General features: G+C 42.3%; 1 protein-coding gene across 12 annotated transcripts in view; it reads left to right on the top strand.

Annotated features, from left to right (window-relative positions):
- PATJ (PATJ crumbs cell polarity complex component) overlaps window positions 1–12531 on the top strand; it is a 150872-nt gene that overhangs the window by 38205 nt on the left and 100136 nt on the right. For 10 of the 12 annotated variants that reach the window (XM_077928676.1, XM_077928674.1, XM_077928677.1 and 7 more), the window contains 3 exons: window positions 6432–6641; window positions 9432–9551; window positions 11346–11696. In XM_077928676.1, coding sequence (XP_077784802.1) covers window positions 6432–6641; window positions 9432–9551; window positions 11346–11696 — 681 coding nt within the window. The remainder of the gene's footprint in view (window positions 1–6431; window positions 6642–9431; window positions 9552–11345; window positions 11697–12531) is intronic. The other 2 variants (XM_077928678.1, XM_077928675.1) reach the window with 1 other exon arrangement.

The raw sequence follows: 12531 nt of genomic DNA, 5'->3' as shown, positions 1-12531 counted from the left end.
TATGATTTCCGAAAGCATCTGTAGTTGGGCCAAGTGGGATTGCCAATCTTGGCAAGGATTAGGCTCCTGTTCCTAAGGAGTTGCTTTAAAGTACAGCGTGTCTCCTTGGACATCCTTTTTTACTTCAGTATATATACTTCTTTCAGTTAGAAGGTCTTTGGTTTGAGAAGAGGGTGGATGAAGAAAATTTGAAAAGGTTATTTCAACCCCACAAATCGAAACTGGATTTTAGGCCACCAAGTGAAAAAGGAAAGAAAGAAAAAATGTTAGGACTAGGCAACGATTTTTGCCAATTCTCCCTGCAGTTATTTTTCTTCTTCTTTGTGTAGTTTCTTTCTCTGGATCTTTACTGACATTTTCTACAACAGAAGTCTTGATTAATGCCAGATGTATAGCAAGCGTATGAAATTCATTGCTGTACTCGCCACTGCAGATCAATAAATACCCATGTTTTATTTTCCAAATGCTGCCTTCCACTACTCCTAAAACACCCTTCAGTTTAACAACTTGAATACATTTATGCAATTTAGGGTTGTATCACTGTCATGGTGGTAAATCAGCACTTTTATATTCTTATCTAGAGGGGTTGGCTTCTGTTCACCTTGTGGGTTTTGGGGTCTGCCTTTCTCTCTCTCTCTCATTCCAAACTTTTGGAGAAGAGTAGGCATGGTTGGAATTCACTGTAATTTGTATTTCAGATCTGTTGTCTTCAGTGTGAGGGCTTCTTGTTTGCTTGTTTGCTTTCCTGATAGGCAGCAGGTTAGACGTTTTTGTAGATCTGCGTCTGATTGAAACTGTTCCTCCAAAGTCATTTTCCATAAAACAATCTTTCAGTAAGAGTGGTCAAGAGATGTACTACTTCAGGATAGACCTTGCCCTTGTTTATTCCATGTAACTTGCTTTTGGAGATGCAACAGCAAAAACAAAGTTGGCCAATGAGGGAATTAAGGATGCAGCTTACTGGCTGGATCCAGTTTTCCTGCCCCAGATATATATGATATATCCAGATATATCCTCCTCCAAGGCCTCTATATGGTTACTGCTCAGAGTCTTATACCTTGGGTCTAACTCATGCTCGTCAACTGTCCTGCTTTGAGCGGGACATCCTGGAATTTCAGGAGCCATTCTGGCTTCTGATTATCTACTGCGATGTTTGTTTTGGCTTCCGCAAGGGCGCAGCCCCAAAATACACCTGTTGGGGGGGGCTGTGAGCCCTGAAAGATGTGTGTCCCTATTTCCCTATGTGGCATGTTGGAGGGCATGCTACCTTGAGAGGGGCTATGCACTGACGATCATTGCACATATCTCATGGAACACCATTGGAGGATCAGTGTGCTATTTTTTAATTGTATTTTATTTGGTCTGCCTTCATGCAGTTAACTCTGCATGTAAGCAGGAGCTGCTGGAATTCACTGTACACAGCAGCTACCACAGAAGTCTTTATGCAAACCAGTCCTTACTTTGGGTAATTTTGATGGGTTGTATTCAGTGTAGCACTAAGCAAACTGTTTTGTCACTGCAAGTATTTCTCCTTGCACATTCTTCCCCCCTCCCTACAACATATTCCCTAAATCTGTTCTGGGGTTTCCCCCAAGCCTCTGGAGCAGATTTGGGAATTGCATTGGGTACGTGCAGGGGGAGGAAATTCCATTGCACTAGTGCTAATCCTTGCGCAAGAGCAACAATTTAATTGAATATCACCCAGAGACTTCAGGTGGCTTTGTTTGTACAGTGGTACCTCGGGTTAAGAACTTAATTCGTTCTGGAGGTCCGTTCTTAACCTGAAACTGTTCTTAACCTGAGGTACCACTTTTGTTAATGGGGCCTCTTGCTGCTGCCACACCGCCACCGCGCAATTTCTGTTCTCATCCTGAAGCAAAGTTCTTAACCCTAGGTACTATTTCTGGGTTAGTGGAGTCTGTAACCTGAAGCCTCTGTAACCTGAGGCACCAGTGTAATCCATTTGTTCCCTGCCTTTTGTCTAAGGAACTCAGGGCAACATAAAAGATTCTCTCTTGCAACAGCCATGTGGAGTAGGTAGGACTTAGATAATGACTCTTCCAATGTTAGAGGTGCACTTAGTGGAGACCTGGGAGAGGAGCTTTTCAATCCAGGTACCCATATAATGGGACTCCTTTTCCAGAAAGATTCAGTCAGCAATTTCTCTCGTGATTTTGAGATGGTCTGTTAAGACTGCTTTATTTTGCCCGACTCTGGCTCCCTGTTGTGCTGATTGTGATTTTCTTGTGTTGACCTTGTTTTAATGACTCTGTGTCATGCTCTCAGATTTTTATTGTTAGATTTCGGTACTTTGCAATATGACCTAGCTGCTACAGAGCCTTGACTACCTATATATCTCCCTTCCTCACAGGCTCTGTGATGAGGACTGCAGATCCTCAGCCACGGAGCTGATCTTCAAAACAACTTTTGGAGTGACCACTGTGAATTTCCTAGCAATTCAGGATGTGGTCACTTGCAATATTATGATTTGCAGGTGCTTTTGCAAGACTACTTCACATGTAAAAACTAAAATTGCCTCATGGTGCTCCAGCCCTGTGTCAGTGCAGAATTGGTAACATTATAGAGTTTAAAGGATTCTATGAAGAAAGGGTAGGAGCTTTGTGAATAAAATAGAAAATGTGCAACAGAGTTTGAAGAAATAACTTCATAGTTTAATTCTCTAAATGATGTTTTGCAAAATGTAATGCATTTTGTGAGCTGTGATGTGTGTTTCTCTTGGCTCTGCAGTGCAAAATGTGTGGCTTACACAAACTGACCCTAGCAAAAGTGTTCTGGTGGTAACTTAAAATGGTACAGACAAATGACTCTGAAAATGTATTTGTTTTGGTGCCTGTTAGCTGTTCTGTTCAGTGTTAGTTCTGATATATTTATATTTGGGTATTTTTGTGGCAGCAGGTATTTTGTGACTTCATTATGCCAATTTTCCTCAGAAAGCTGATTTGTCTGAACCCGGAGCCGAAGGAGTGCCAAAGCTAATATAGTTGGAAAGCAAATGGCAAGAACTGACTTATCTGTGGCATTTTCTTACATGTGCTTCTTAAAATGGCATTTGGTACTTGTTCTCAGTGAACAAGAACTTGTTCTCAGTGAAGCTGTAGTTACAGAATACAGTGGTACTTCGGGTTAAGAACTTAATTCGTTCCGGAGGTCTGTTCTTAACCTGAAACTGTTCTTAACCTGAGGTACCACTTTAGCTAATGAGGCCTCCCGCTGCGGCAGCGCGATTTCTGTTCTCATCCTGAAGCAAAGTTCTTAACCCGAGGTACTATTTCTGGGTTAGCGGAGTCTGTAATCTGAGGCGTCTGTAACCTGAAGCGTCGGGAACCTGAGGTACCACGGTAATTAGGTGCTGCCAACTGTTCCAGATCCTGGGCTTACTGGGGCAATTCAACATAGTAAAGATCAGTGCTATTTTTTTCTGGAAAAAGAGGTGCTGGAACTCACCACAAACACCTCCCTTGTTCTCCTATAATGACAATGGCTCCCACCTGAAAGGTGCGGGAACTCCATTCTGTCGAGTTCTGGCTGAAAAAAAGTACTGGTTAAAGAGGGATACTGACAATTCCCAATAAAAAATGGAGGGCACAATTGCTGGGGCTCTATCACAGAGTTTGTTCCCCGCACTGGGGGTGACTGGGAATAGAGTCACGATCAGATAAAGTTCAGCTTTTCCTCTATTGCCCTTCAAGGATCTTGAGTCTTCCCCAGAGACGTTTAGCTATTGAAGCTGCAGTCATTGCTACTCTTTCCACTTCCATGTCAGCTGGGTTTCCTAGTTGGGATAACAATAAAGCAATCTTCATTCTCCGAGTTTCCGGCTCCACCCTTGGACCCAGTTGGCGGTGGCCACAATGCTCCATCACCAATTGCACCATACCCTAGCAGAGCCCTCTAGGTTCCCTTTCCTATTCCTTCTGTTTCCTTCTCTCTTTATTACACCTTTCTACCTTTCTTCCACTGCTCATCTTGATATCCTTTCATGCTTAACTCCTTCACTGGCCTGTGCCTGAGCCCACCAAGGTCCATCCATCTTGTTTTGATTTCTCCTGCACTGCCTTGAGCAGTGGCCCCTTCACTTGCTGTTTCCTAACCTTATGGTCCACTGTCCTTTCATAATAATGAAAAATCTTAATCTGATGGCTAAACAAATAAATCCTCCCCCTGCACACATACACACTTTTTGGCTAAGAGCGTCAGATGCATTTAGTGATGGATCTTGTTGCTGGTCTGTAAGTGCCCTCTGTTGGCCAATGCTGAAATGTCTACTTTAGGTCTAATAAATCCATCTTATTGTTATGGCTCCTGGGCACCTGATATTGATGATGATGATAATAATAATAATAATAATAATAATAATAATAATTTATTATTTATACCCCGCCCATCTGGCTGAGTTTCCCCAGATATTAGTCCTGGCACAAAACCTGCCACCAGGTTCAGAAAGAAAATGAAATCTGGTACATAATAAGCACTGGTAACTCAGAACATGCCACTGTGCTCTAAGACCTTTTTATTTGCTTTTGAAACTATTTGGGAATAATAAGTGAGATATAGGCTTGAAGGACCAAAGTAATAACTTTTTGGAAGCATCTAAATCAGGGTGGCTCGACTTTTCATACCAAGTGGGCCACAAGAGTAAAAAAAGGGGGGAAAGGGAAAAAAAAGTAAAGGACCCTTGAACGGTTAAGTCCAGTCAAAGGCGATTGTGGCACTCATCTTGCTTTCAGGCTTAGGGAGCCGGAATTTCTTCACAGACAGCTTTCCGGGTCATGTGGCCAGCATGACTAAACCACTTCTGGCTCAACAGAACACCGTGATGGAAGCCAGAGTTCACAGAAATGCCGTTTACCTTCCCACCGCAGTGGTACCTATTTATCTACTTGCACTTTGGGCATGCTTTCAAACTGCTAGCTTGGCAGAAGCTGGGACAGAGTGACGGAAGCTCACTCCATCGCAGGGATTTGAACTGCCGACCTTCTGATCGGCAAGCCCAAGAGGCTCAGTGGTTTAGACCACAGCACCACCTGCGTCAGCATGGAACCTATGGACTGCACGTTGCTTTGTTACGTGGGGGTGATGGGGGGAAGGTGGGCCAAAATGTAAAGCCCTCTCCCGGCCCTTGTGCTACCTTCCCAAAGCTGGCTAAGTGAGGTGCTGGCAGGGTCCTAGAGGCCTCCCACCTTCTTCCCAAAGCTGGAAAACAGCTAAATAGACTTTGGAAAGGAGGCAGGGGGACTCTACTTACCTGGCTTTGGAAAGGCTAAAGGGGTCTCTGTGTGTGAAATGTTGTTGGGGGCTGCTAAAAAAGGCATTGAGGGCCGCATGTTAGACCACCCTGATTTAGATTGTGCTCTGAATGCGAATTCTTCATTTTTAATAATGGAGTGTTCTTGTTTTGTGTATATATTTATTAATTTAATACATTAACACCCTGTGGGTGAAAAACTGGGGTCTTTGAACAAAAATGTGGCTTTTGAATCTTTTATTGCTTGACTTATAAAATAAACTAGATTTGTAGGTTTTTCTCCTTCAGCAACTATATTGCCATCCAAACCTTTTGGGGGACAGACCAGTTTCTCTGTGCAGCAATATGCCGTTTCTAGCTGATTGATTTTTCCCATTATGTAGCTTCTCTCCTCTTCCTATACAAGAGCTCCCTCTGCTTGAGAATGGTAGCGTAGTTATAGCAAATGCATTCCTCATTTTATCCCCTGAATATTTGTATGCTTCGATTCTGCTCTTAATTAGATTTATTATTATTTTATTTTTGGAGAGGGTAGATAATTGCTGACTCACCTCAGAACTAATAGAATTTGGCTTCCACATCCCTTTACTGTCTCTTTATCCTGAAATAATAACTATAAAGGGGGCATTTTTGTTGCAGTTAGGTTCTTGGAAAACCATGCTAAAGTCAAGGTGCTGTTGCTTATTATACCTTTGTCTTTCCACGGAATAAAAGAACCACTCCCTGTTTATCCCTGTCACATTGGTGAATGTCTGTGTCTACTGTTGGGTGTCTTGATTTGGTTCCCCAAAATATCTGTTTGCCATGTGTCCTTTCTAGTGGAGATGACAATGTACAGTATTGTAGAATATCTGAGTAGCCTTGCCTGCCATGTTTTTCTTCCAGTCCTCCTTTTTTTAGTCATATCCACATTTCCTTGTTGAAATGCATGTGCTCTGACACTAGTCTTTGCGCTCTTTCTCCCCTCCCTTCGTGACATTCTTATTATCATTTGGCAAACCTTGTCATTTTGCTGCTTTTCCTTCTAGGATTTTTCAACTCTGTGGCCCAAATAGTAATGGAAGCCTTCTGTAGATGGACATATATATACACCATATGTTGCTTGTCTGGAAGCATTCCTTCTATCTACATTTAAAAATGACAGTTTCTTTTGCTTATTTTTCAGGACCCCTTAGATCCAACCAAGGCAGCATTTGTGGTGAGTTCACTGGTGCCAAATGGAGTGGCTGAGCGTGGTGGCGAACTCTTCCCTGGTGACCGTCTGGTCTTTGTAAATGACATGTGTTTGCACAATACTACTCTGGCAGAAGCTGTAGAGGTGTTGAAATCTGTGCCACCAGGAAAAGTTCACCTTGGGATCTGTAAACCTTTGATGGTAAGGGTTGGTCATCTTATGTTATGTAACCTCCCAAATTCAGCAAAACTAGTTTGAGTGGAGTTTCCTATGCAACCCAGCTGGGGCTTGCAAGAAGCAGACCAGACCCTGACCCACTAAGTTCTTTGAGCATGGCATATCTTATGAAGTGGTGTGCTGAAGGGCAAAGCAACATTTTTCTTTGATATTCTTGGAGTGAGAGTTTGAGTCTTGTTGTATACTAAAGACTTGTTGGGATTTCTGTCTCCCATTTATTTTAGAAATCACCCTTTTAGCTGCAATGCAGTTTGAAAATTCAGTAAAATATACAACTTAGATCCATTGATTTCAGTGGATCTAATCTGGGTTTGACTTAGTTCAATACCTTGCAGCGTAAGTGATTTTAAAGCACAGCAGCCGCCAGCCTAGATAAAATCGCAGACAGTAGTGAAATCAAAGTCGTGTACAAACAGGAATGTCTTAACCAGTCTCCTTAATTAAAGGAGGATGCCACTGTTGAGAACTTTATGTTTAGGATAGCCACATGATTTTGGATTAATAGGATTCAAAATTCTGACTTTCTCCAGGCAATTTTTTTTTTAAATGGCCTTTCCTGTCATCATGCAGTCTTGCCCACTTTTACTGAGCTATTTCTTCTGAATCTTTTACGTAGCACAAGTCCTTCTGGTGTAGGATGTCTCATGTAGTCTTTTTCTCCTGTGACCCAGGGCAATTTGGGTTAATCTCTTCAAGAATAGAGAAAGTGCATTGCTGCACAGATTACTGGCATAATGTTCACTCTCTGATGATCAAATAAACCATGATATGAATGAGCATCCTGCACCTACATGCAACCACTTTGCTCCTCCATTTGCACCAGCACAAAATGGGGTGAGGAAGTCATAGTTCGCCATAGCTTCCCATTACATTCAAGCCGAGAAACTGTGAGTAATGGCTTCCAAACCAGCCAGGATATGGAGCCAGCTTTAAGCCATGGCTTGTTCCAATCACACTTTCCCAGCTCAGATATAATGGAAAGATATGTAATACAATGGAAGGATAAAGTGCACATTGGTACAAAAAGTATTAACTTGACCTACATATATATAGTTCTGGACTGTGAACTGGCAGTAAATGACCAGGGAAGCTCAGTGAAAAGGTTGGCCCAGTGTGCTATAGCTGTGAAAAAGGCACAGCTGTGAAAAATCAGTGTTAGGGATCCTTAGGAAATAAAATTGTCAATATAGCACTCTGCTATTATACAAATCTATTGTCTGACTGTACTTGGCACTGTGTACAGTTCTGATTTCTGCACCTCCAAAAGGATATTGCAGAGCTTGAAAAGGTTCAGAACACAGAGCTTAGACCAGTTCCCTATGAAGACAGGTTGCATTATTTGGGGCTTTTTAGTTTAGAAGGAAGGGTGATAAGCACCTAGGAACTTAAGAAGTTGCCTTATATCGAGTCAGCTCATTGGTCCCTCTAGTTCAGTGCTGACTCTCAGCAGCCCAACAGAATTCATCCCAACTCTGCCTGGGGAATGAATCTAGGACATTCTGCGTACAAAGCAGATGCTCTACCACTAAGCTGCACCCCTTCCTGAACACCTTGGCTACCATTTTCTACAGTTTCCCCCCAAGACTAGTACTGGGCAGTGTTACAAATGCCAGAAAATAGATAGTGTAAGGCTGTTAAATTAATACGGCTCTGAATACCAGTTGTACATCCCAATATAAATAAATAAGGTGACTGCCTCTGCTCTCGTGTCCTGCTTGTGGACTTCCCATAGGCATCTAGTTGACCACTGTGGGAAGAGGATGCTGGACCAGGTGGTCCTTTGGGCGCTCTTATCATTTAAATGTGGCCAATGTCAGTACAGTCATACCTCAGGTTGAATGTGCTTCCGGATGAGCGCGTTCGAGTTGCGCTCTGTGGCAACCCGGAAGTAACAGAGCACGTTACTTCCAGGTTTTGCCGCTTGCGCATGTGCAGAGGCTCACAATGACGTCACGCGCATGCGCATCTAGAGGTACCACTGTATATGCATATTGGTTATTGGTTACTTACTGGCTTTATGGTTCTGAGTACATCTTCTATGTTCTTCATCCATATGGCTGCTTATAAAGGGTCTGATATGATTGGTTCTGGATTTGATGCTTTTTAACATGCTGCACCTTATTATATAAGCTAGATACAGTAAACTAGTAATATGTATGTGTGTATAAGAATACAGAAAAATATAGTGGAATGTGAGGAAAACAGCAAAAACAAACCAACCAATAAGCCAGACATATGGGCAAGATAAAAATGGTACCCAAACCCTTATGTTGCACTAATTTTATTTCTTCTACTTTGGTTTATTGCTTTCAGTAAGTTACTACATAAATAAAGTTAGGAAAAACATCAGGGCAGTTTCTAAGCTCATCATCATCTATGATTTTCACGGGCCTAAGCAAAACATATTTACATAGCTTTAACTTTTTAATCAAGTGTTTTAAAAGTTTGTAATGCAGTCAAGTGATGCTGGAATAACTGATGTTGTAGACTGCTCAAGCTAAATACTGATGGACCTTGTCAGTCCCCTGGATAGGAGACCACCGAGAGCCCAAGTATAAACAGGACATTTAACATTTTACAATAAAATTTGTACTCTCTACTTTTCTTATGACTTGTGTCTCTTGAGTTTACTTTCTGCATTCCTTCTGGCTTACTTTTCAGCTGTGCCCCTCTGCAAGCTAGTTTCTTGCCATTCTCTTTCTCAAAAAGTTTGGCCATTTATATTTTCCTGATTAGTGTCTTATTTTTTTAAAGGGAGGAAATAATCAGCAGGGGACCTCTTCTACTGTGGATCCCAAGGGTATTGCCAAAAGTTTTGTATTTCAAGAACCAATCAATGATGTGAACTCATCAATATGCCTTGAAGTTCCAAAGGTATTTATTGACTGTTTCTTTTGTTAAATTTAAAGTAGTTCTGCATAGAGTTTTGTTTTGTTTTTTAAATGGTGGGGAGCAGGAAATGTTTCCTGCTTCCATCAGGAATTGAACCTTTTCTCTAGATCAACTGTGTTGTTGTTTAGTTGTTTAGTCGTGTCCAACTCTTTGTGACCCCATGGACCAGAGCACGCCAGGCACTTCTGTCTTCCACTGCCTCCTGCAGTTTGGTCAAACTCATGTTGGTAGCTTTGAGAACACTGTCCAACCATCTCGTCCTCTGCCGTCCCCTTCTCCTTGTGCCCTCACTCTTTCCCAACATTAGGGTCTTTTCCAAGGAGACTTCTCTTCTCATGAGGTGGCCAAAGTATTGGAACCTCAGCTTCAGGATCTGTCCTTCTAGTGAGCACTCAGGGTTGATTTCCTTAAGAATGGATAGGTTTGATCTTCTTGCAGTCCATGGGACTCTCAAGAGTCTCCTCCAGCACCATAATTCAAAAGCATCAATTCTTCGGCGATCAGCCTTCTTTATGGTCCAGCTCTCACTTCCATAAATCACTACTGAGAAAACCATAGCTTTACTGTACACATCCCTAAATAATCTACTCTGATCAATTCCACTATTCCAGAGCAAGCAATTTTTGGGATGCGAAATTTATCTATTCCAGGTGTATGTTCAGAATGAAAAAAGGCTTGGCCATCCAGTGTTCTTCATAATGTTCTCGTGAATGTTGTAGTTATAACACTAGGCCTTGAGGGTAAATTTACTCTGAGGTAAATTGAATTGCCTTGTGCTTCTTTTCCATATACAGTAGTCTCTTTCTATCCCTGCAGCATAGTATATTAATTGGAACCCCACCTCCTTTTGATCTGGCCCCCAACTTCATTTTATAGACTATAAAACAGCCAGATGAAAAGCTGGCTCAAGGCCTTCCTGAAGTAACAGCATGAGAAGACTGGTAGGAGCATCTGGGAAATGAGGGATATCCCCATCCCCGCTCCATTCTACTCCTCAAGTTGCTCTCAACATTCTGTTGATAGAGTATATGTGCATATGAGAAGAATAGTAGAACACAAATGAGCACCTTTTTTGGCTACATATAGGTTAACAATTTGCAGTGAGCCTCTCAGGCAAAATAGGCTTCCTTCTTGCTCCAGTGCCCCATAGCCTTATGTGTTGCAGCATCTTCTGACTTACTTGCTATTAATACTATGGCCCTGGTCCTGCATCATAACCAAATATTTGCGCTCATTACTTTCTCCTCTGTTCACGTGCTTCTGTTTCCCTTCCTCATTTTTATAGCAGCTGTAGTTTGCTGTGACATCCAGAGTGGAATACTTCCATTCCAGCCATAGTTTTCAGCCTCTGAACAGAAATGGAAACGTTTAATTTAATCTGGCATTAAACGCAAGGAACCTAGGGGGACCTACTTCCAAGTAAACATGCATGGAGTTGTGCCGCAGTCCCATCAAATTCCACATGTCCCTGGAATTCGCCAAAGCTTGCTTTCATTACAAATTCAGCCAATAGAAGAACTTCTGTACTTCAGTTATTTTTAATACAAAATAATGCTTTATGTATGTGTTTTATTGTACAGTTTCATTTTCCTAATATTGTGAAATTGTTTTATAGATTCCCCCCCCCCAAAGAAAGGCAATAGTTGTAAAATCTAAAATGTTCCCAGGATGCAACTATGATAAACAGTAATTCTCCGCCCTCCTTCTTTTAAAAGGGCTACTGCAAATCTCTACTTTCATTTTTATTATTATTATTATTATTATTATTTAATGCAGGACTTCAGAGCTGAATCTTTCTCTAGAGAGGAACTTGTGGATGAACCGATCCTGCATTTGGGGAGGCAGTTTCAGCTTGCACAGAATGAGATGGATGCTGATAAGGAGTCCTGGGAAATGCATGAGTTTTTGAAGCCTGCAGAGGCTCATCTTGGTGAAGAACGGGAGATGCTGGTGGATGATGAGTATGATCTGGATCAGGATTATTTAGGCTATATTCCACCAGGTGTAAAAGAGCCGGCTGCATCTAGTGAGATCCACGTTGAGACTGGAAGGCATTGGGCAAAGGAACTAGAACCTCCTACCATGGAAGAACTAAGTTCTGACATGGGCCTTGGTGCTACTAAAGAGGTACTTCTTCTTTTTTTGCATATACAGTAGCAAGAGAAGTAGAAACAAGTTTTAATGTGAAGTATGAGGATGGGATAGGGACGCGGGTGGCGCTGTGGGTTAAACCACAGAGCCTAGGACTTGCCGATCAGAAGGTCGACAGTTCAAATCCTCGCGACAGGGTGAGCTCCTGTTGCTCGGTCCCTGCTCCTGCCCACCTAGCAGTTCGAAAGCACATCAAAGTGCAAGTAGATAAATAGGTACCGCTCCAGTGGAAGGTAAACGGCGTTTCCGTGCGCTGATCTGGTTTGCCAGAAGCGGCTTAGTCCTGCTGGCCACATGACCCGGAAGCTGTACGCCGGCTCCCTCGGCCAATAAAGCGAGATGAGCGTCGCAACCCCAGAGTCAGTCACGACTGGACCTCATGGTCAGGGGTCCCATTACCTTTATGAGGATGGGATGCCCCCTGTTCGTTATGGATATTGCTGGGGAATTTTCTGTTTGAGGGCAAACTCGGATATCTAAATCAGGGATGGTGAGCACAATTCCCTTCCAGGTGCTGCTGGACTTCATCTCCCATCATATTAGCTGGGGCAGATGGGAAATGGAGTCCATCTGCATCTGGAGGGACACAGGTTTAACTAGCACAGATTGAAGCGGTTGATTATTTAGACAATTAGGAATTTTCGCAATAAAGAGGCTTACATGATATTCTGCAAGCGTAATGCTACAAAGTGTAAACAATGTCAGCTGCAATAACTGTGGTTTTGGGCAGCAGGGTTCAATTAATGGTCACATCTTATGTTCATAAGAACATGTTATTGAATTAATTTTAAAAGTTAAGTTTCCAGTAAAC

Source organism: Podarcis muralis, chromosome 5, assembly GCF_964188315.1.
Source record: "Podarcis muralis chromosome 5, rPodMur119.hap1.1, whole genome shotgun sequence".
NCBI classification, from domain to species: Eukaryota; Metazoa; Chordata; class Lepidosauria; order Squamata; family Lacertidae; genus Podarcis; species Podarcis muralis.
The sequence above is the reverse complement of the archived record's forward strand: the minus strand, read 5'-3'. Positions and strand labels throughout refer to the sequence as shown.